Below are 24178 nucleotides of genomic sequence, written 5' to 3'. Positions count from 1 at the left end.
CAAACATCAGCCAGAAGCATAGGAACTGAGAAGTGGTCTGTCGTCACCACCTGCAGAATCACTCCTTTTTTGGGTGTCTTGCTAATTGCCTATAATTTCCACCTTTTGCTATTCCATTTGCACAACAGCATGTGAAATTATTGTCAATCAGTGTTGCTTCCTAAGTGGACAGTTTGATTTCACAGAAGTGTGATTGACTTGGAGTTACATTGTGTTGTTTAAGTGTCCCTTTATTTTTTTGAGCAGTGTTACAATGTGAGCAAGTAAGTGAGATAAGGGAGGTGAAGGCAAACAAAATATATAAATAAATAAAAATATAAAAAGCCATGGTGGTGAAGTAAATACAATATAGCAAGTAAAAACACTGGAAGGTTGGTTGCAGTGGAAGAATGTGCAAAGTAGAGATATAAATAATGGGTGCAAAGGAGCAAAATAAATAAATAATACAGTAGGTAAAGAGGTAGTTGTTTGGGCTAAATTATAGATGGCTATGTACAGGTGCAGTAATCTAGAGCTGCTCTGACACTGGTGCTTAAAGCTAGTGAGGGAGATAATGTTTCCAGCTTCAGAGATTTTTGCAGTTCGTTCCAGCATTGGCACCAGAGAACTGGAAGGAAAGACGACCAAAGGAGGAATTGGCTTTGGGGGTGACCCGTGAGATTACCTGCTGGAGCGCGTGCTACAGTTAGTGCTGCTATGGTGACCAGTGAGCTGAGATAAGCGGAGCTTTACCTAGCAAAGACTTATAGATGACCTGGAGCCATGGGTTTGGCGACGAGTATGAAGCGAGGGCCAGCCAACGAGAGTGTACAGGTCGGATGGTGGGTAGTATATGGGGCTTTGGTGACAAACAAGATGGCACTGTGATAGACTGCATCCAATTATTGAGTAGGGTTTTGGAGGCTATTTTGTAAATGACATCACCGAGATCGAGGATTGGTATGGTCAGTTTTACAAGGGTATGTTGGCAGCATGATGAAGGATGCTTGTTGCGGAATAGGAGCCATATCTCTATTTAACTTTGGATTGGAGATGTTTGATGTCGATCTGAGGAGATTTACAGTCTAACCAGACACCTAGGTATTTGTAGTTGTCCACATATTCTAAGTCAGAGCCGTCCAGAGTAGTGATGTTGAACAGGCGGGCAGGTAGCGATCGGTTGAAGAGCATGCATTTAGTTTTACTTGTATTTAAGAGCAATTGGAGGCCACGGAAGGAGAGTTGTATGGCATTGAAGCTCGCCTTACCATGACTAAACGGTCACACGGAATTTGACTGCCTTCTTGACAGCAGGTGTGATGGTAATACGGTCACACCAACAGACCTATTCAAGCTACCATTGTGGGCTAAGGGTTAAACATGGCAATACATAAAATATGTCTTATCCAAGACCTGAGTCTATGCAGAGCGGTGTTACCATAGCCAATCAGAGCTACAGTAGGCCTTTATGCAAATAAGCCATTGCCACACAGGCCTGCCATCAGTCCCTTTGAAATGGACTGTGTATACAGGCAGTAGCAACAGCGCAACTTTAGCTCAAAGGCATTCGTGAAAAGCCACAAAATTCACCCAAATGGATTTCTGCAAATACCACAGGAGTCCCCTTACATTTGGGAACTTTACAGTCCTATTGATCAAACCACCATGAAAAAGGTTGGCTCGCGCTCCCTCAGGTACGCACATCAACATCAACTAATGCAAGCCAAAGCGAGATGAGCCAAACTCTAACGAGTGAACATTAGACAAACCCTCTCAATCTTTTCAGCTAGTTGGCTGTCAAAATTGCACTGATAAACAATGGGGTAGCCTAATCTTCCTTATGCAGCTTGCCTGCCAATGCATGCTTGTCCCAACCCACGTTTTGACAATAATGTGAACTTTCCTGCTCGCCCATTTGATTGATGCCAAATACATTGGATTGACAACTAAAGTTATTTTTTTGTAAATTTCCTCCAGTGTGTCAGTAGTCTCGGGGATAGAGGAACAGGAATAATGAAGGTCATTTAAATGTAGTTAGGCCGTGACTGGCCTCACACTCCAGTAAAGTAGATGGTGGTGTATGATCCCAGCGTTCCTCACAGTGGCAGTCAAGCACCCAAGCTAACTGGCTAAAGTTGGCTAGATACTTCCAGACAAATGAGAGAACACCTCACTGACCATTTTACTCACCCTAGCAGAGCTGGTTAGGCTGCTAACATGTTACGAACTCGCAACACTGGCTGAATATGACCAAATGGATAGTAGTCGTTCAAGTGCAGCATAGCGATTCACATTTCTTGCTAGCTAACCAAATGACACCTGCATCTCTAGCTGTAGCCACCGAAAAACAATATGAGTGGAAAAAGTTGGTCACTCACCCAGTCCTCCAATGACATGACATCCTCCCAGCAGCTAGCTAGCTAAAGTTAGCAAGCTAAAAACACAGAGCCTAAGTAAATAGCTACATAAACAGATATGCTAGCCTATTAATCATGTTATCACTGCCCTTACAATCAAATTAGCATTGACATTCCCAGCCTTAGTTACATTCCTCCGTTTTTCTGAAAAACAGTGCATCCCAAATGGGTGGAGGCAGCAAACAATGTACCAGGCCAGCTATGATTTACAACCTGATATGACCTATTTTTAAAAACCTCTTATAAAAAGTTGGTTTGGCAGCATAAACTCGGAATTTGAGGTTATGGACAATTATGATTGTCTTTAATATTTGCGAAGTACTTAAAACGCTGTCAGTTCCACTTTCAGGCTCTTCTGGAATGTWAGAAAAACACTGTATTCTCCTCAAAGTATTATATGAATGTGGGATTACCCAGTACCTTTGACTCCTGGTATTGACTTAATGCAACTAGTCCTTTATGCACTAAACCCGAACATGCAGAAATCCAGAGCAACTAAAAAGTAGGCAAATTGATTTTTACAAGTGAACAGCACTTATAGGCTTAAAGAAAGCTCGCACTTAATGCATGTCGGAGGTTCGAGGCCCAAGGTGTCAGTGGTGTTGCGTCCTCCTGGCCCTGTTTACAGTGCGTAATAGGCTTGGGCGATATACTGTTTATCAGGGTATTTCAAAATACCAACTGAATGGTTTTCAATACCGTGGGTGCGTGCTAAGCCCCTGCTTATAACTAAGTTATTTATAACTATAAGAAATGTAAGATGTGTCAAAGCTCCAGCTATGCATTTGGTTTGCTAACTTGTTATCTAAGTGGCTAGATGTCAAGGTAAAGCGTCTTGGCAAAAAAATGTGCATAAAAGAAAGATCGATCCATCTATAGTACCAGTCAAAGGTTTGGACACACATACTCATTCAAGGGTTTTTCTTTATTTTTGCTATTTTCTACATTGTAGAATAATAGTGAASACATCAAAACTATGAAATAACACATATGGAATCATGTGGTAACCAAAAAGTGTTAAATCAAAATAGATTTTATATTTGAGTTTCTTCAAAGTAGCCACCCTTTGCCTTGATGACAGCTTTGCACACTCTTGACATTCTCTCAACCAGCTTCATGAGGAATGCTTTTCCAACAGTCTTGAAGGAGTTCCCATATACGCTGAGCACTTGTCGGCTTAATTTCCTTCACTCTGCGGTCCAACTCATCCCAAACCATCTCAATTGGGTTGAGGCCGGGTGATTGTGGAGGCCAGGTCTTCTGATGCAGTACTCCATCACTCTCCTTGGTCAAATAGCCCTTACACAGCCTGGAGGTGTGTTGTGTCATTGTCCTGTTGAAACCAAATGACAGTGGGACTAAGCACAAACCAGATGGGATGGCGTATTACTGCAGAATGCTGAGGTAGCCATGCTGGTTAAGTGTGCCTTTAATTCTAAATTATTCACTGACAGTGTCACCATCAAAGCACACCATCACACCTCCTCCTCCATGCTTCATGGTGGGAACCACACATGCAGAGATCATCCATTTACCTACTCTGCGTCTCACAAAGACACAGCGGTTGGAAACAAAAACTTCAAATTTGTACTCCAGACCAAAGGACAGATTTTCTAATGCCCATTGCTCGTGTTTCTTGGCCCAAGCAAGTATCTTCTTATTGGTGTCCTTTAGTAGTGGTTTCTTTGCAGCAATTCGACCATGAAGGCCTGATTCACACAGTCTCCTCTGAACAGTTGATGTTGAGATGTGTCTATTACTTGAACTCTGAAGCATTTATTTTGACTGCAATTTCTGAGGCTGGTAACTCTAATGAACTTATCCTCTGCAGCATAGGTAACTCTGGGTCTTCCTTTCCTGTGGCAACCCTCATGAGAGCCAGTTTCATCATAGCGCTTGATGGTTTTTGCGACTGTTCAAAGTTCTTGAAATTATCCGCTTTGACTTACCTTCATGTCTTAAAGTAATGATGGACTACRGTTTCTCTTTGCTTATTTGAGCTGTTCTTGACATAATATGCACTTGGTATTTTACCAAATAGGGCTATTTGGTAAAAGCATAAAGGAAAGAATTAGCACAAATTAACTTTCAACAAGGCACACCTGTTAATTGAAATGCATTCCAGGTGACTACCTCATGAAGCTGGTTGAGATAATGCCAAGAGTGTGCAAAGCTGTCATCAAGGCAAAAGGTGGCTACTTGAAGATTCAAATATATTTTGAGTTGTTTAACAATTTTTTGGTTACTACATGATCTCGTGTGTTATTTCATAGTTTTGATGTCTTTGCTATTATTCTACAATGTAGAAAATAGTAAAAATAAAGAAAAACCCTGGAATGAGTAGGTGTCCGAATTTGACTGGTACTGTATATAAAATAAAATGTAATGGTGCCCCTTGCGTGCACTTCCAGTAATACCGTATACCCGGTTTGATACAGAAACGGTTTAAGTTATGAAAATCTGAATAGTGCCAAAKCCCAATTTGTAGCCTACCCACTTGCACATCAACAAACAAGAGTCACTCCCTGACGTCATTCAGTATCCCTGGGAGGAGGGGGCTCTGTACAGCTGGCACTGTCATTCCCTCAGCATAACACACACCACCCACGCGTATGTACCCACACACGTCAGACATGTTTATGGGCTACCTGAGCCTTGCAATGAGAACTGCACAAAGAGCAGAATAAATACCAGCCCATGGAGAGAAGCAGGAGATTGAACTTCACTCAACTTTCTAGAGTTTTCCCTGTTAGTTAACACTATCAATGTTTCCCTTTACAGTGTGAATTGTGATCGAATCAATGCAATATTAGCCACTTTCAACGCAACATACCGAAACAAACTATGCAAGAAATGTTGTTGTAGGCAGAAGGCATAGGAGTAGGATTCTATTGCACACAATTCAGCCTGTACTCTACACAGACCGGTGCGGCATAGCCAATCAGCGCTGCAGTAGGCTTATATGCAAATAGACCATTGCCATATATGGATGTGCCATTTACTTTTTTGTTGTTGTGCCATTTACTTTTTTTGGGGGGGGGGGGCGGTCGTCCTACAATTGCACAAAATGTGCTGATTTCTAGACATCTTTGAAAAGCAAGTCAGGTAAAGATCTGGTTTGTCTTAAAGGGGCAGTGTTGTATTTTGAGACAGCCTTGAATAAGTTAAGTAGCCAATAGACAGAGGGGTAGCATAATGTGTCTGATTCTGTTTATTTTATTTTGTAAAGTGTTTTCATGCAAACCAAACATGTTGAGTCACCTTGTCTGAAGGACAAGTGGATAAACAGGTTAATGTGAAGCCCTGCATGTTTTTTTTCAAATGTCTCATGGAATGTAGGCCTACATTAAACACCACATTGGCTGCAACTGTAGGTTGAATGATAGAACAGCTATTGCCATGTTAAAATTATATGGGATGCATTTTTACCATAGTTTATGGTAGACCACTCTGGTAGGCCTACACTATGATCAAATAGACACAGTAGCCTACTTGGCCACTTAAAACTAACTTAAAGCAGGAACAGCCAGTGTTCACAGCTGCAGAGAATTTTCACAACGTTCAAGTTTGCGCTCAGCAGACCTGAAATTTGCTCAGTGACTGAAAACGTTTGAGGGAATATTGGTCACAACTAGGGATGCACAATATATCGGAATCGGACGATATTGGCTAAAAATGCCAACATCGGTATCGGCCCGATGTCTAGTTTAATGCCGATGTGCAAAACTAATGTCAAAGCTGCCGTGCATACCTATATAAAACGTAGGTACATGACGTAATGACGCCACATAACATTTTGCGCTACACTGGCAAAACAGAAAATTTCAACTCAAAGGAGACAACTCAAAGGAGAAATCCCTTAAATCGCCAAGATAATGGAATTCATTGCCCTTGACAATCAACCGTCAAGGGTTGATTGCCCTTGACAATTCATTGCAAAATTCATTGCCCTTGACAATTCATTGCCCTTGACAATCAACCGTGTTGGCTTTCGCGACTGGTCGAGCACCGGTACACACTACCAAGTGCACTATTTTTCAGATGTTTCCCTACCGGAGTTACACAGTATTAGCGTCACTGCTATTAGCTTCACAACATACTTTGGAACGCCATTTGGGTCTAAGCGTGTCAAAAAAGATACACGTCAAATAACACTATTTGATGCATTAAATAAGCCTTTAACTTGACACATCAAATAACAGTTCTATTATAGAATGTTGTGTGTGCAGAATTTGCAATTGCAGGCCAGGCGCCCCCACTACTATCAGTAGCACTGTCAAAGCTGTACAAAAAAGTCTGCAAACAAGCAAAGACCGGCCAGAGTTTACGCAAATATTAGCATTGTAGGTCTTATCGTAGGACTGTGAACGTGTGAAATCACCTCCCCAGTCAGCCTATTGGGTGTATTGACATTCATATTGCACTGTACAGCTTTACCTAAGGATTGGGGCTCAATAAAATGGGGTATCAGTCTACTCAATATATTTTTTCCCAACGTCCTCCCAAAGTGTTCAATTCTTTTTTTTTTTTCTTTTTTTGTCACCTTTATTTAACCAGGTAGGCTAGTTGAGAACAAGTTATCATTTGCAACTGCGACCTGGCCAAGATAAAGCATAGCAGTGTGAACAGACAACAACACAGAGTTACACATGGAGTAAACAATAAACAAGTCAATAACATGGTAGAAAAAAAGAGAATCTATATACAATGTGTGCAAAAGGCATGAGGAGGTAGGCAATAAATCAGATAATTACAATTTAGCAGATTAACACTGGAGTGGTAAATCATCAGATGATCATGTGCAAGTAGAGATACTGGTGTGCAAAAAAAAAAGCAGAAAAGAAATAAAAGCAGTATGGGGAGGGTGAGGTAGGTAAATTGGGTGGGCTATATACCGATGGACTATGTACAGCTGCAGCGATCGGTTAGCTGCTCGGATAGCAGATGTTTAAAGTTGTTGAGGAGATAAGTCTCCAACTTCAGAGATTTTTGCAATTCGTTCCAGTCGCAGGCAGCAGAGAACTGGAAGAAAGGCGTCCAAATGAGGTTTTGGCTTTAGGGATGATCAGTGAGATACACCTGCTAGAGCGCGTGCTACGGGTGGGTGTAGCCATCGTGACCAGTGAACTGAGATAAGGCGGCACTTTACCTAGCATAGCCTTGTAGATGACCTGGAGCCAGTGGTCTGACGGCGAACATGTAGCGAGGGCCAGCCGACTAGGGCATACAGGTCGCAGTGGTGGGTCGAATAAGGTCTTTAGTAACAAAACGGATGGCACTGTGATAAACTGCATCCAGTTTGCTGAGTAGAGTATTGGAAGCCATTTTGTAGATGACATCGCCGAAGTCGAGGATCGGTAGGATAGTCAGTTTCACTAGGGTGAGTTTTGGCGCGTGAGTGAAGGAGGCTCTGTTGCGAAATAGAAAGCCGACTCTAGATCTGATTTTGGATTGGAGATGTGTGATATGAGTCTGGAAGGAGAGTTTGCAGTCTAGCCAGACACCTAGGTACTTATAGATGTCCACATATTCTAGGTCAGAACCGTCCAGGGTGGTGATGCTAGTCGGGCGTGCGGGTGCAGGCAGCGAACGGTTGAAGAGCATGCATTTGGTTTTACTAGCGTTTAAGAGCAGTTGGAGGCCACGGAAGGAGTGTTGAATGGCATTGAAGCTCGTTTGGAGGTTGGTTATCACAGTGTCCAAAGAAGGGCCAGAAGTATACAGAATGGTGTCGTCTGCGTAGAGGTGGATCAGGGAATCGCCCGCAGCAAGAGCAACATCATTGATATATACAGAGAAAAGAGTCGGCCCGAGAATTGAACCCTGTGGTACCCCATAGAGACTGCCAGAGGACCGGACAGCATGCCTTCCGATTTGACGCACTGAACTCTGTCTGCAAAGTAGTTGGTGAACCAGGCAAGGCAGTCATTAGAAAAACCGAGGCTACTGAGTCTGCCGATAAGAATATTGGTGATTGACAGATCGAAAGCCTTTGCCAGGTCGATGAAGACGCAGCACAGTACTGTCTTTTATCGATGCCGGTTATGATATCATTTAGTACCTTGAGCGTGGCTGAAGTGCACCCGTGACCGGCTCGGAAACCGGATTGCACAGCGGAGAAGGTACGGTGGGTTCGAGATGGTCAGTGATCTGTTTGTTGACTTGGCTTTCGAAGACCTTAGATAGGCAGGGCAGGATGGATATAGGTCTGTAACAGTTTGGGTCCAGGGTGTCTCCCCCTTTGAAGAGGGGGATGACCGCGGCAGCTTTCCAATCCTTGGGGATCTCAGATGATACGAAGGAGAGGTTGAACAGGCTGGTAATAGGGGGTGCGACAATGCGGGCGGACAGTTTCAGAAATAGGGGTCCAGATTGTCAAGCCCAGCTGATTTGTATGGGTCCAGGTTTTCCAGCTTTTCAGAACATCTGCTATCTGGATTTGGGTAAAGGAGAAGCTGGGGAGGCTTGGGCGAGTAGCGCGGGGGGGGGGGGGGGGGCTGTTGGCCAAGGTTGGAGTCGCCAGGAGGAAGGCATGGCCAGCCATTGAGAAATGCTTGTTGAAGTCTTCGATCATCACGGATTTATCGGTGGTGACCGTGTTACCTAGCCTCAGTGCAGTGGGCAGCTGGGAGGAGGTGCTCTTAATACACCTATGTGTATTGAGGTGCTCTCAATACACATAGGTTGAAAATAAATGTGGCTCTACTCCGTTGTTTCAGAGTCCCGCAATAAGAGCTACGATGCTAATGTTTTTCTGGATGTCACTGAGTAGACTGATACCTATGGATTGTGGATCAATGACATGGGGTAAGGCTGTTAAATAAGTATGCCCCCAATGCAATTCTAAAGTATAATACATCCAGTGTGATTTCAACATTGTCAACTTAACAAAATTGTCTTTTGTTGATTTTACATAACATTCCAGCCTTATTTTGCATGATCTATTCAATTATGGCATAACTATACTATTTGTATTAATTTGCATCACTGTCAAATTACATACTTTTATTTTGAAAGCTAACCGCAAAGTCCACTATTGTGGCTAGCTTCACATAGATGGTCCGACCACCATTAATCAAATAAGAACTGTCTTATAAATTAGGGTTATTTTAGATGATACCTGGCTATAGCTACTGAAACAGATGTTGTTTTGCTATGTTTATGAGGAAGAACATTGTTTGCATCCATGAGCTAGCTAGCTTTTATTTTATGACCAGCACTGTAGGTGTGCAAGACAACTTTACCAGCATCATAGCATACATCGATGAATCGTTGTGACATATAAAATACGAGTGAGTGTAATCAATATGTAATAACTACGTAAAAAAAATGTATGAACGCATTAAATGTGACGTGCAGTCATATTCAAGTCCTGATTGGTCAACAAGCTTATTTGACATGTCAAATAGTGTTATTTGTAGAGGTCGACCGCTTAATCGGAATGGACGATTAATTAGGGCTGATTTCAAGTTGTCATAATCGGTAGTCTGCATTTTTGGACACGGACGATTACATTGCACTCCACGAGAAGACTGCGTGGTGCAGCAAGGAGCCAAGGTAAGATGCTAGCTAGCATTAAACGTATCTTATGAAAAACAATCAAACTACACATGGTTGATGATATTACTAGTTTATCTAGCTTGTCCTGCGTTGCATATAATCGATGCGGTGCCTGTTAATTTATCATTGAATCACAGCCTACTTCACCAAACGGGTGATTTAACAAGCGCATTCGCGAAAAAAGCACTGTCGTTCCACCAATGTGTACCTAACCATAAACATCAATGCCTTTCTTAAAATCAATACACAAGTAAATATTTTTTAAACCTGCATATTTAGTTGATATTGCCTGCTAACATGAATTTCTTTTAACTAGGGTAATTGTGTAACTTCTCTTGCGTTCTGTGCAACAGTCAGGGTATATGCAGCAGTTTGGGCCGCCTGGCTCGTTGCAAACGTGTGAAGACCATTTCTTCCTAACAAAGACAGCCAACTTCGCCAAACGGGGGATGATTTACCAAAAGTGCATTTGCTAAAAAAGCACAATCGTTGCACGAATGTACCTAACCATAAACATCAATGCCTTTCTTGAAATCAATACACAGAAGAATATATTTTTAAACCTGCATATATAGTTAAAAGAAATTCATGTTAGGAGGCAATATTAAACTAGGGAAATTGTGTCACTTCTCTTGCGTTCATTGCACGCAGAGTCAGGATATATGCAACAGTTTGGGCCGCCTGGCTCGTTGTGAACTAATTTGCTAATCCAATGACATAACATTGAAGGTTGTGCAATGTAACAGCAATATTTAGACTTATGGATGCCACCCGTTAGATAAAATACGGAACCGTTCCGTATTTCACTGAAAGAATAAACATTTTCTTTTCGAAATTATAGTTTCCAGATTCGACCATATTAATGACCTAAGGCTCGTATTTCTGTGTGTTATTATAACTATGTCTATGATTTCATAGAGCAGTCTGATTGAGCGGTGGTAGGCAGCAGCAGGCTCGTAAGCATTCATTCAAACAGCACACCTGCGTTTGCCAGCAGCTCTTCGCAATGTTTATGACTTCAAGCCTATCAACTCCCGAGATTAGGCTGGCAATAAAGTACCTATTAGAACATCCAATAGTCAAAGGTATATGAAATACAAATGGTATAGAGAAAAATAGTCCTGTAATAACTACAAACTAAAACTTCTTACCTGGGAATATTGACGACTCATGTTAAAAGGAACCACCAGCTTTCATATGTTCTCATGTTCTGAGCAAGGAACTTAAACATTAGCTTTTTTACATGGCACATATTGCACTTTTACTTTCTTCTCCAACACTTACATGCTGACCAGATCGGACCTGCCGTGTGCGCGAGCGTCGCAAAATAAATTTAGAAATCCATGTTATTCAATTATTGCGCCAACGAGCATCTGCGACGCCAAGGGCTAAAATAGAACCCATTCCAATCTCTGACGCAGATCACGCTGCAAGTCCTGCCTCTCCCATCTCCTCATTGGTTCATAGAAGCAGGTACCCACGTGCCATCTCCTCATTGGTTATACCCACGTGGGTGATTGAAAGACGAACTTTGTTGCCGGTTGTCGTGGAAATACAATGAAAGTTTAGATGCAAATCACCATATAAGTTCAAAGATGAAAAAGCCTGGAAGGAGGAGAGATGACTAGAAACGATTCGGTTGGCCGTTTTATGTGTGGATTAATTGTCGGAGTAGAGGTCCTTGTGCATTTCAGTTAAAATAACAACTCAATGTTTATATCCCAGGACAAATTAGCTAGCAACAGCAAGCTAGCTAAATAGGACAAATTAACGTTAGCTAGCAAGAGCAAGCTAGCTAGCTAAATTGCCATACATGTTTAATGCTTTCGACCTGTCCCCAAATTAATGTCATTGGTTCAGAGTTTGTTTTGATATTTTAACCTGCTTGTCGTGATCGCGTTTGGTGTGGGGGGGCAAAATACATTTATGCACGATAGCGCAGCCGGTTTGGGTTCCGTGTTAGTTTTTGCATTATTTAAACCAAATTGAACACGTTTCATTATTTATTTGATACTAAATTGATTTTATTGATGTATTATATTAAGTTAAAATAAAAGTGTTCATTGTTCATTCAGTAATGTTGTAATTGTCATTATTACAAGTATATATTTCAACGGCGATACCGATTTATTGGAGGACCAAAAAAAGCTGATACCGATTAAATCAGACGATTTTTTATATAAATCGTCTTTTTTTGGTCCTCCAATAAATCGGTATCGCCGTTGAAAAATCATAAAATCAGTCGACCTCTAGTTATTTGACATGTATATTTTTTTGACACGCATATGGCGTTCCATTGAAATCCTGATTGAGAATGAAATGACTGAACAAATGAACAACGAAACAGCACAGCAAGTGAAAGAAATAGGTTTTGTTGATGTTTTACTGGTAATGGGGATATACGTAAATGCCAACAAAATAACTTTTTGGTCAGTGTGGTGTGAGCAAACTTTATTTAACTAGGCAAGTCAGTTAAGAACAAATTCTTATTTACAATGACGGCCTACCCCGGCCAAACCCAGACGACGCTGGGCCAATTATGCGCCGCCCTATGGGACTCCCAATCACAGCCTGGTGTGATACAGCCTGGATTCGAACCAGGGACTGTAGTGACGCCTCTTGCACTGAGATGCGTTGCCTTAGACCGCTGCGTCCAAGTGTGTGTGTGTGTTAACTATACTAGAAGGCTTAAAAGGTCACAAAAAGTTTTTMGGGGCAAGGAACATAACCGGACATCGATATCGGCCAAAAATGTCATATCGGTGCATCACTAGTCACAACATCTATATTTTTTAGATGTCGTGACCAATGTTCCGTCCCCAAAAAATTTGGGCACTGACCAAATTTCAGGTCTGCTGAAATGTATTTTAAATCAGGGGAGAACACTACCAGCCCAGTCAGTTTTAAATCGTAAGATTCAGTATTCTGCTATTCCGGTTAGCTGATAATTCATACAGGCAAAAACAGGAAGGAGTCTCATCCCTCCTCACACAGCCTAGCCATTGGCCGTATACCGACAGGCATTTGCAGACAGGGAAGAATCTGCTCTGCTTACACAACAGCCCCTGAAAGGACACTGTCGGGAAGGGCAATGTTGTTCCATTTCCAGCACAGAATCTCTGACACATATATATACACACACACACAGCAGGCGATTCATACAGTACTATGCTCAAGAGCCCACTTGATAAGAGGCTAAAGCACGTACAGATCTGAGGGTAGGCTAGTAGGCAAACCCCTATCCAAAGAGGGAAAGGCCATCTAAAATGGTGGTTCGTCATTCCAGGGAGGTCTCTCCTATGGATTGCCTGTCTCAGGACACCTGCCCAATAAAAGTTGAGTGTCTGCGTGGAGCATGGTGCTGTACAAATCCAGACCGAATAATCCTCCAGTCATCTCTGGCCTCTCGCGCCAGGCTACTTTTAGAGCTCAAACACCGGAAGGACTGTCAAAATGTTTGCCTGCCGACAGTACTTAGCACCTCTGTACAGTGTCAGCAGTCAATGTCTTTTGTGTTCACACAGCAAATACCTTAAAGTCGTCAGCCAAAGCCCTGTTAAAATACTCCAAACCAGGTGGCAGTGGCATTGTTTGGCAATGGATGTCTGTGTTGCTTTAGGGTCTAGTCCCCTCAAACTCAACTCTGGACCTTGACGCCAGTTCCACAGCCTTTCTTCATTTTCCCCCTCTAAAATCCAGGACCGATTTAGACCTGGGACAGGTTGATTTAATTTTCAGATAGAACAGAAAACCATCAGGATCCGGACCTCGTAGGGTAAGAGTTGAATACCCCTGCCTAGTCAATGTTTTCTAGCTAGCTGATATATAACAAGCTAGCGAGATCAAAGAAACAATTATATTCACTGTCCATAAACACATACAGCCCATATATACATTTTTGCTAGCTGGCTAACGTTAGCATGACTCGCTAGCTGTTGTGCTAGCTAGGTAAAGACACTGCATTGACTCTTGGCAGCCAGCTACAGGCAGCTACGTCATGGAKACTAATCTATTGTGATTGAATTATGTTACTAGCTACAGTGGCGAGATAGTTAGCTTGGTAAAGCATTTAGTGTCACGTGCATTGTGCTGCACTTACCACTCCATTAATTTCATAAGAAGTGTGTGACTACTTTGCTCAGTTAGCAAGCTAACGTTAGCTAGCTAATAAACAAACATGATCAAAAATCATTCAAGGAGAAACATCTTATATGTCTAAGGAGTTAAAGAATTGCTCTAGAATTTTTTTGCAGCTTTATTGTTTTAGTTAGAACAATGCTGTCAGTTCCCCCACACGGAGGTTCCTACCCTCTGATTGGCTCAAAGTCAAGTTATCGGCCACTGCCGAGCATTGTGAATCCACAAGTAAAAACAGCAGGTTCGTCGGTACACAGCAGGTACATCTTTTGTTCTAGCAAAAGAAGGCCTCCTACTGTGATGCACCAACCAACAGTCAGATTCTCAGGTTGTTTTATGCTTTAGACATAGCTGGGGGAGAAAAAGCCTAATAGTATTACGACGGGCCAAGCAGGGAAGGAAGAGACAGCAAGGATGGGGTTACTAATAGCAAACCTTTCAGCTTCAGATCGTAGATGAACTCGACTTTGAGCGACTAAATGCACCGATTCCACATGTTCTCTCTGTCGCTCTTAAAAGAAAAACATTTCAGTCTGGGGGGGGGTTCAATGTGGCAGTTAATGGTGTTAGTCCACCCATGAGACATAGGAACAAAGCCAGTATCACTTCCTCAAAATAGTCAGAATGAATCTAAGATACATATAAAAAAATATTTAAAAAATTCTGTCATTGACATTTTTGCAGAGGTTTTAGTCACTCAAATTTACATCAAGTAAATAAGTGAACATTGCTGCTGGGCTGGTCTGTCCTACTGTCTGTGTTCTGCGGTAGGATTGTATAGAGCACAATCACCGCAGCTGTGTATCCTGGTGTTAGTGGGCAAGTGAGAATTGTCAAAATCAAAACCCAACCCTAAAGTAACTCATGACAAAACTCAATTTTGGATGAGACTGACCAAAATTATGCTACTTACTTCGTAGTCAACTTTGACACTAGAATAAATGTTTGACTAATATTGATGCCACAWAGGCCGTTTTGATCAGAAAAGCAAACTTAGGGAGGAGGAGCGAAAACCCGCGAAAACCCGATTTCAGTTGCACTTTAAGGTAGAGTAAGAACAAAGCAGTGGCCAATTACTCAAATGTTTTAAGGGAACATGTGCTCTTCTCTCTATCCCCATTAGGCCTAATAGTATTAGCCTGGCCCGGGCAGCGGAGGAAAGGGTGTAGACTAAGCCTAAAAGCAAAGCGCTCATCCTCAAGACTTTGGACGCAGTAGAAAAGGAAGGATTTGAGAGGTCACAAATATTCAGAGGTTCATGATCTTGAGTCTTTATTCAGATATATAAATCTTTAGCCTTATATAGACTATGTGGGAAAGAAAGAATGACATCTGTTCTTGTGCAATTCCTCCTAAAGGCAATTTGTAAAATACAGCACTGAATGAAGCCCTTCTACAGCATACCGGTTTAAGGGGCCTGAGAGTCAAAGCCCTGGTCACAATTAGAGCTGGGGGGGGGGGGCGATAAACCGAAACTGAACATTTCTCTATACTAGAGAAATGTGTTACTAGAGAAAAGTTTGAAATGAAATAAGTTTGCTAACATGGGTTATTGTTAATGGGACAATTGATGGCTACAACAAACTAATAGTAGTTTAAAAGGTTTTTAAAAAGTTAAAAGTATCGTCATTAATTCTGTCAATTTATTGCGATATGGATTTCTGTCCATATGACCGAGCTATAGTCACAATACAACATTACAAGCTGATCGATAAACCCATATACCAGAGGTATCAAACTCATTCCACAGAGGGCCGAGAGCAGGTTTTCGCTCCTCCCTTGCACTTGATTGATGAATTAAGGTCACTAATTAGTAAGGAACTCCCCATACCTGGTAGTCTAGGGCTTAATTGAAAGGGAAAAGCCTGCGGTTTTATTTTTTTTATTTAACTAGGTAAGTCTGTTAAGAACAAATTCTTATTTACAATGACGGCCTACCCCGGCCAACTGTGCACCGCCCTATGGGACTGCCAATCACGGCCGGATGTGATACAAGCTGGATACTAGGCCCTCCATGGAATGAGTTTGACACCGCTGCCATATACACATCTGACACCTCATCCTCATCTCCACTGCAAAGTCAAGCTGTGCTCAGCACCACAATGCCATCAACCCTTCTCGCCCAATCAGAGCAGGATACATGCATCAGGGCTGACCAATAGATCCCAGAGGAGCAGACTGAGGAAATATCTGTGGAAGTTATCAATTATCTCTGCCTGAAGGCTAACACTGGGGCTCAGCAGGCAGAAACACTGCCCTGAGTGGCAATGAAAGAAGGTAAGAGTGTGTCTGTGAGATGAGGGTGTGAGGTGAATGGAGAGAGGTGGCAGGATGCTGCTATTGTTTAGGGCTTATCTGGGAAACTTAGAAATCAGCATGGGACATCTGTTTGTTTCAAGTCTGTCAATGATCTAGAGATTCTTAGGGTCAACAAAGAACAATGCATTGAAGCGAACAAATTAGTGGCATATCAGTTTCTGAATTTCAGAAATAACAGTTGTCATTTTTTGAAAAACATCAGCCTTTTTCTGAAAAGTTCCTGGGAACCTCTGTTATAAAAGCTGATAGCACAAAAGAAACGGATTAGTTTTATTCCGAGACATATTTTCACAAACAATGGATTATTCGTGACTCATTGAATCTGACAGTTGCTGAATATGCCTGTACCTGAAGCCCAGCCTACTAAGTCAATAATGTCAGGGCAAAGACACAGAATGACTATTTAACTGTGTTATATAAATAGGCCTACAGATCAATGATAATGTGTTAGACACAATGTGCTTTAATTTTTCAGAGTAATTAATAAACAATGAAACAATAAATAATGGCAGCAGAAGACCTTTTGTTAGTTTCCATATCTGCTTCAGGGTAGACAAGAGGCCAGAGCTATTTGGGGACCAGAATGACAGCTGCGGTATGACGATCACCAGCAAAGAAAAGCCCTGGTTGAAAGCAATGTTGACACTAAACAACAGCACCAACTAGGCCTAAATGCAGACATTCAAATAGGATCAGAAAGTTTTCCCATTTTAAAGTGAGAGGAGAGGATGACATTAGAGCAAATCATTACTCTTGATTACATTATCAGCAATCCTGATGGTCAGATATGAATCATAGGATTTCTAGTGTACAGTCAGGGACTCAGAGGAAGTGGCACCCACAAGAGATTAACTAGGCCTCAACGGTACTCTGGTCAGCTCTCTTGTGAGCAGTATAGGAGTAAACAGATTTCTTTCTCACTCAAATGGAATTGAAAACTTGAACACAATAAAATGCACCCACGGAAAATGTCTGTGCAACAGACCTAGTGCACTTCAAATCATCTAGGCTTAGGCTATATCACATTGATAAAGAAAAGGAGAGCTGCACACCCTAGGAGCTCAGATTCAATAATTTTACAACCAACCTTGACAGGATCGAAATGTTGGTTATAAAATTAWTGCATCAGAGCTCCTAGAGTGTGGAGTTCTCCTTTTCTTTTTCAAATATTATACTCCGCTAACCAGCGCCGCGCCTAAACAGGTGTGCGTTTCTCTCGCCTTCAGATAGATCAATCACATTGATAACATTATATGGTAACAAAGTTGCAAGTGATACTCGTGAACTTATTCAAATGCCACTCTGGAAATGGAATAAGGTGGTGTATTGTGTGCTTTGAAAAGCGTGGGTATGTTTTGAGGAATTCCTCAGCATTTTTTCTGTCCAAATGAAAGAACTTTTGCAGAGTGGCAGTACAATACCATAATTGGTCATTCATAAGTGGGATTGGGGGGAAAGTAATCATACCCGATTGAGTTCTCAAATATGCACGGCTATAAAAGCCCCATTCTTTAAAATTACATTGTTTCACTTGGACGGTTTACGTTTTAGTATACAGTCTCAAATCACAAGAATGCACAAAACACATTTACCTTCAGAGCGTATTTATCTCCACTTCCTTTTTGGAATATCTCCAATACTTTCCCATTTATGCCCATGCCAAGGACTTGACTTGTAACTTTGTAGTCGTCAGTTATGGCATTCTTTTTTATTTGAAGAGGGTTGTGGGGTTTGACGAAAAACGGAGGAAAGGGGGCAGAGTTCAGATTTGGCGCTTGCTGTTGTTGCTGGTTCGGAAAGGCCGGTTGGTTCTGGTTCTGAGCGTTCGATAACATTGTTCTGATTTGGTTTGAGAGAGCGGGTTCACTTATAACTATTCCAATTTTACCGCAGGGAAATCCTCAGTTAAAAATAAAAAATAAATAGTGGTTTCCTAATGCTAGCTACCTGCTGATATGTGGTCGAACTCGCATGCTAACGTTAGCTAGTTATACAATTAATACCTCAGTGCCAAATTCGTCGAGACTCAAGTGGCCTTAAAATAACTTTAGTTAGATTGCTAGCTAACACGCGTATTGGTTAAGCTACTTGCTCATGAACCGTCCCTTAATATCCAAAGTTCTCGCGACAAAGCTAACTCTCTGAAGCTTCTAAATTCACTCGTTAAAACACTCTACCACCTGCATTGAAGTGAAGTCACCACCAGAAATAGGAGGAGCTTTTTTTCGTTAAGCATCCGCTTTCCGTTCTTTGAACATGTGTTTATCTTGTCCAGTATGGGTGGCTTTTCTATCTTTTCAAGGTAGCTCCCACTGAATAAAATCTTCACACTTCAGTATCGAACGACTCAGTCGACACGACTTTCAGGTTGTATCTTGTTTGTTTTTTTCCCCCACTCTCGCTACCGTCATGTCATAATGACCTCACACGTTTAGCTAGCTCGAGACTACTCTCCGGGAAGATCTCCATTTCTACCTACTTGCGCCCTCTCTCCTTGTATCCTTCTCAAAACCCATTGGACAAGACAGAAGTCCCGCCCCTCTGATCGTCTCCTCCAATGGGTTTCGAGAAAGAGAAGAGAAGACGCGAGTAGGATGCGAGAAGAATACAATTGAGATCTTCCCACATATTGGATATTTTAAAGGCCCAGTGCAGTCAAAATTCAGTTTAAAGGCCTTTCACGCTTCAAAAACACCGACAGTCTTTTTGCATTTTGGTACAGCAGAATTACATTAATTTACAATGAAACGCTGCGTTTGCATTGCGGCGTTGCAGAGGCAGGTGCAGTGCATACATTGGATTTATCGAACGCATACCAGTTTGACAGAAATGGTAGCACAAGGTCAATGTTGAACTTTTGTTGCATACATATCCAGATGCTGCGTGCTATTAAGCGCAAAAACTCTGTCTGTGTGTTCGAAGCGTTAACGCCTCATATCCACCAGATGAATCAAGCTCTTTCTGTTCCACGGAGGTCATTAATTTTCAATGGAGAAGTCCGCAACGCTACTTTGGCGGTGCCGCACTAGGTAGCGGTGCATTCTCTGTACCACATGCATTCAATATTTCTTATCCTGCATTGCTTTACCTTGCGGTGGTACAAACAGAAGTACACACAGACTCCAACTAGCTATCTTTTAGCAAGTTGAAAGCGAAGCAAGTGCCTCAGGTACAGAAAATGGGGACTAGACATGACGAAACATCTGCATCTGGTGGACATTGTGCATAAAGGTCCAATGCGGACGTTTTCATCTCAATATCAAATCATTTCTTATGTGTAACACATTAATTAAAGAATTACAATTGTCAAAAATTAACAAAAACAGCTTCTTAGCTAAATGTAATTTCTCAAGCAAGAATTTTGCTAGGACTGTCTGGGAGTGGTCTGAGGGGCCTAATTGGAGGAGCCTAATGATAGAGATGTGTAACCTAAAAACTAGTTGTTATTGGCAGAGAAGAGGGCAAACAATCTTTTAAAACAGCTCTTTGACTAAAAGTGCAGTTTCATAATTTCTCAGTGTTATTTCAACCTCATAGTGGGGATATATATAAAGCACAGTAAAATCACGTGTTTGACTGCACTGGGCCTTTAAGGTATCTCATAGGACCCAATTTACGGCATTTGGCAGAATCCTTCCGGACGTAGTTTGTGATGCACTAAAAAAAGCTGCTGTCCATTTTCGTTATGAATGTTTGTTTTGTTTTTTAAGAACTTGCGAAGTGTGGGTTTAAATTTAGCTAGTAAATATAATTGAATACATTTTAGGATTAAGAACTTGAGTTGACGACGGTGTCGTTTTCAGTATGTTACCGAAAGGGTTCTGTGTCAAGTCCAACACAGTGATTAAACGCTCCAAWAGGTGAGGAGTCACTCGTTCCACATTAAACTCAACGATTTACAATGGAGTTGAGCGACGACTAGTGGGCCGACTGGAGCTCCGACGTTTTAATGAAAAAACGACACATTTCAGCACCCAAAGAATAGGCAACAATTACACACGGTATTTTCTATTCGCCACCCAACTCAACAGGCATACAGCCATCCAGCCTCTTTGGTAGTTAGAAAGGTACCCGGAAAAGATATGCCATTTCATCTATGCTAGATTGTGACAGACCTGTAGGTCGTTTCGTTTGATTTCAATCACTTTTTGACCGCACACCTTTTTAATTTGAACAAAACCTCCCATACATATTTGCTCATGGTAGAAGTGGTCAGAAAGTGACTCTTTGGACCTGATTGCCAAAACATTCAGTAGAGGAGGTGCCTAAAGTTTACAATTTTTGCATACTCCACCATACCATGAGACATCCATGTCTCGATCACTGGAAAAGATTAACAGTTTGATATCATTTAAAAGCTTACAAGAGTGTTGTCAAACTTTGATCGTTTCTATAACTTTAAAATGTTTTATATCTTTAACTTAAATTCTCAAAAAATGCATAAACTCAGATTATTTTCAATTTTCACCTGTGTTGTAGTTTATGCGGCGTTCAAACAACTGGGAACTCTGAAAATTACCAGGTCAAATCATGACGTCAGTGATCTTCAGGTCAGAAAGTATGAGCTCTGGAAAGAGGCCCGAATTCTGAGTTGGATGATTGTTCAAATAGATTTTTCCCCCAGTCGGATCTCTCTTTTTCTTTTCTTCTCGGGGTCCCAGTTGTTTTTAATGCACTTAAGTCAGAGAGTTCCGAGCTCCCAGCTGTTTTGAACACAGCATTAGACCCTATTTTATATCATCTGAAGTGTTTGAGTTGTGGCCGCCATCGGTTGAAACCATAGAGATAGATAGAGGACTCAGCGTTGTGTCTGACAGCATGGGCAGTGCCATTGAGGCTATTTCCATTTGAAGCAGTCCATTTTCATGACTCCAACAGGGTCACAAGGAGAGATCAGCCAATGAAGTTGGAAGTCATACCTGTTGACTACATTAAAATGGTGGAAGCCCTCAATGACGCTGCCCATGCTAATACAGCTTTTTGGCCACTATGATTCATTATGATTGAGACAGCATGCTCTTAACACAAGGTGGGTGTTAAATTTACTAAAATGGGAATGGGAATCAAATGGTACACAAAGATGGTTGGACGTCTACACATCAGATACTATTGACTTGAATGGGAATATCAGTTGTTTTAATGTACACTGTCAATCTTCCATAGGAAACCTATTGAAATCATAGAAATATTGATAATAGAATAGACATTCCCATTTAAGTTAACATTCGACGATGGGTGAACCAACGGCCATCTTTGTGGTAGTAATTAAATTACAATTTCTAAATTGCAGTGGTCAGAAGGATAGGTTCATTCTATTAATTATATTTCTATGATTGAAATGACACCCACCCTGATATCAAACTCAACCGTTTGTATTTTCCAGTGATGAAGACATGTATGTCTCATGGTATGGTGGGGTATGCAAAATGGGTAAACTTTCAGCACAAATCTCCTGAATGTTTTTGCATTCAGGTCCAAAAAGTCATTTTCTGACCACTTCTAACATGGGCAAATATGTATGGAAAAGTTTCATTCAAATGTAAAGGGTGAGGTCAAAAAGTGATTGAAATCAAATGGAATAACCCCTGTTCCATTTTCTAGAGTCACACTCACAAACAACTAAAGATGTACATGGTGCTTATAATTCACATAGGATTTTTGTGGATTGAAGCATCACAACATTTCCTGAAACCCTTTTCACGTAGATTACAACAATATTTCATATTGACCCTCTACCCACCTTAGGAGGAAGCTGAAAGCTGACATATCCATAGCCTTTCCCTCTCTGTCTACGGAGAAACTGTCCGAGTTGGTCCCAAACAAATAGGAGCTCAATGTAGTGAAGATCTATGCCCACAAGGGAGATGTAGTCACCCTCTCCGTGCTTCATAAGAACCCCGTGTTCTTTGAGCTGGAGAAACGCGTATATCCCACAGGTAGGGTTAAAATCAACATGTCTATCCCACAGGAAGGGTTACAGTCAACATGTCTATCCCACAGGTAGGGTTACATTCAACATGTCTATCCCACAGGTAGGGTTACAGTCCAAATGTCTCAAGTGGCAGAGATGCACTGACCATACAACTCAGGAAAAAAAATAGAAATCTTGACTACTGTATGTCTTGTTGTTTTCCAGTGTATAAGCTTTGGCGTTATCCCCATGTCTTGCCAGCATTCACAACATGGCCTCCAGTGTTACATAAGCTGGCTGGAGGGGCAGGTAAGGTTATTTGTCCTACATAAAACCTGGATTGATATTAATCAATGTATCAGTCATTCACATGTATTCTGAAACTCTATCCTCCATTTTCCACTTCTCCACAGATCTCATGCTGCCTGGAGTGGTGGTGCCTCCAAGTGGTCTCCCAGAGGTGAAGAAGGGGGACTTCTGTGCTGTTAAAGTTGTTAGCAACAGGAAGGTTGATTGACTGAATCCATTTGATTAGCTGTTACCGCTGTCTATAATGAACACATTGACATACTGTAAACACATTGACAATGGCAGGCTTCATATTCTTGCTCACAACGTTGTGGTTGTTTGTTGCCAGGGCTCCCGTGGCAGTGGGCACTGGTGCACTGCCACCATGTCCGATGCAGGGCCTGGGCATGAAGGGCAGAGGAGTGTCAATATTCCACACCTACATGGACAGCCTGTGGTGAACACATGATCCAGTCAAACTCCACACACTGCAGCATGGTTAGTGTCAATAAGTATAACCTGCACACAGCATTCCCAATCTACTATCATTATGGAATTTGGAGACGAGGCTGGTCCTCCCTCCATTCCTGGTGTGGACACTGAGGGTGTCGAGGCAATGTATGGAGAGGAAGAAGAGGATGATGAACAGGCCACTGAGGGGGGTGAAGAGGAACCGTGTCCCAACCCAGAGGACCCGAGAAGCCCACACCTGCCAGCAATTGCTAATAACCCATCCGCAACCGCCCGACTATATGTGAAAATCTGTACCCCGACCATAACCTGCTAATATAGAAAATGTGCTGTAGGCTACAGTCAGAGACGACATAACAATTTTTTGACGGGGTGCAAGATATTTTTTGTTGTTGCCTGATTTAGATATGTTTCTGCTTATAGTTTCAGACATTTTGGTATGCTATTTGTTAGTCAACTTGTCTATAATTAGATACATGCAGCTTCTCTTCTGTCATTATATGTTGCCCTAGAAGATTAAATAAACCCAATTCTGCTTGGATGCATATTTGATGTGATTAAAATACTATCAGCTTTTATGATGCTGATAAAGATAGCACCTCTACAGACGGTATCTAACTGCACATTTGCATTCTCTCAAGATGCTGAAAGAAATAAATCATATTTCTCCACTCTTTTTCCCCAAGTCAAAATGTAGCCTAGATTTGAAGGAGTTAATATTAAGGCTATGTGAGAGGTTATAGACATACAGTCAGTGTCCAGATTTCAGTTTCCATTTAACCCATCTGAACAGGAGGCTACAGTTCCCTTGACAGGCCATGGCCTATTAAGTCCCCGTCTTGTGACTGCCGAATTTGTAGGCTATATCGCCTCACGATCATCACACATAACATAGCCAGCACTGCTATCATCCTCTTTTACCACTTCACCAAATATAACTTTTTTGGCCCTCCTTTCTCTTTATTTTCAACTCTCCAATTCACGGCGCTTCTCTTATTGAATTTAACTCAGACATTGTCCTTTTTGTTTCCGTGGATTGACGTTGACTTTTTCTGCCCGTTCCCAAAAGCATTTGGCATGTAAGCTATTTTCCCCG

General features: G+C 41.7%; 1 protein-coding gene and 1 long non-coding RNA gene across 4 annotated transcripts in view; one reads left to right on the top strand and one right to left on the bottom strand.

Annotated features, from left to right (window-relative positions):
• LOC111972575 (MAP kinase-activated protein kinase 2) overlaps window positions 1–18905 on the bottom strand; it is a 28191-nt gene extending 9286 nt beyond the window's left edge. The window contains exon 1 of one of the 2 annotated variants that reach the window (XM_023999592.2): window positions 18005–18905. In XM_023999592.2, the coding sequence (XP_023855360.1) occupies window positions 18005–18247 (243 nt within the window). In that variant the 5' untranslated portion in view covers window positions 18248–18905. The remainder of the gene's footprint in view (window positions 1–18004) is intronic. The other variant, XM_023999591.1, reaches the window with a different exon arrangement.
• A 1154-nt stretch (window positions 18906–20059) lies between these two features.
• On the top strand, window positions 20060–23629 carry LOC111972579 (uncharacterized). 2 transcript variants are annotated; one of them, XR_002878483.1, is made up of 4 exons: window positions 20060–20479; window positions 22158–22348; window positions 22549–22632; window positions 22737–23629. It is a non-coding gene; the product is annotated as an uncharacterized lncRNA (long non-coding RNA). The 2 variants fall into 2 exon arrangements; XR_002878482.1 differs by having other exon boundaries at window positions 22158–22632.
• The last annotated feature ends 549 nt before the right edge of the window (window positions 23630–24178 follow it).

The sequence above is a fragment of the Salvelinus sp. IW2-2015 genome, linkage group LG14 (genome assembly GCF_002910315.2).
Source record: "Salvelinus sp. IW2-2015 linkage group LG14, ASM291031v2, whole genome shotgun sequence".
In the NCBI taxonomy this organism is placed as follows: domain Eukaryota; kingdom Metazoa; phylum Chordata; class Actinopteri; order Salmoniformes; family Salmonidae; genus Salvelinus; species Salvelinus sp. IW2-2015.
This window is presented reverse-complemented; position numbering and strand designations above follow the sequence as displayed.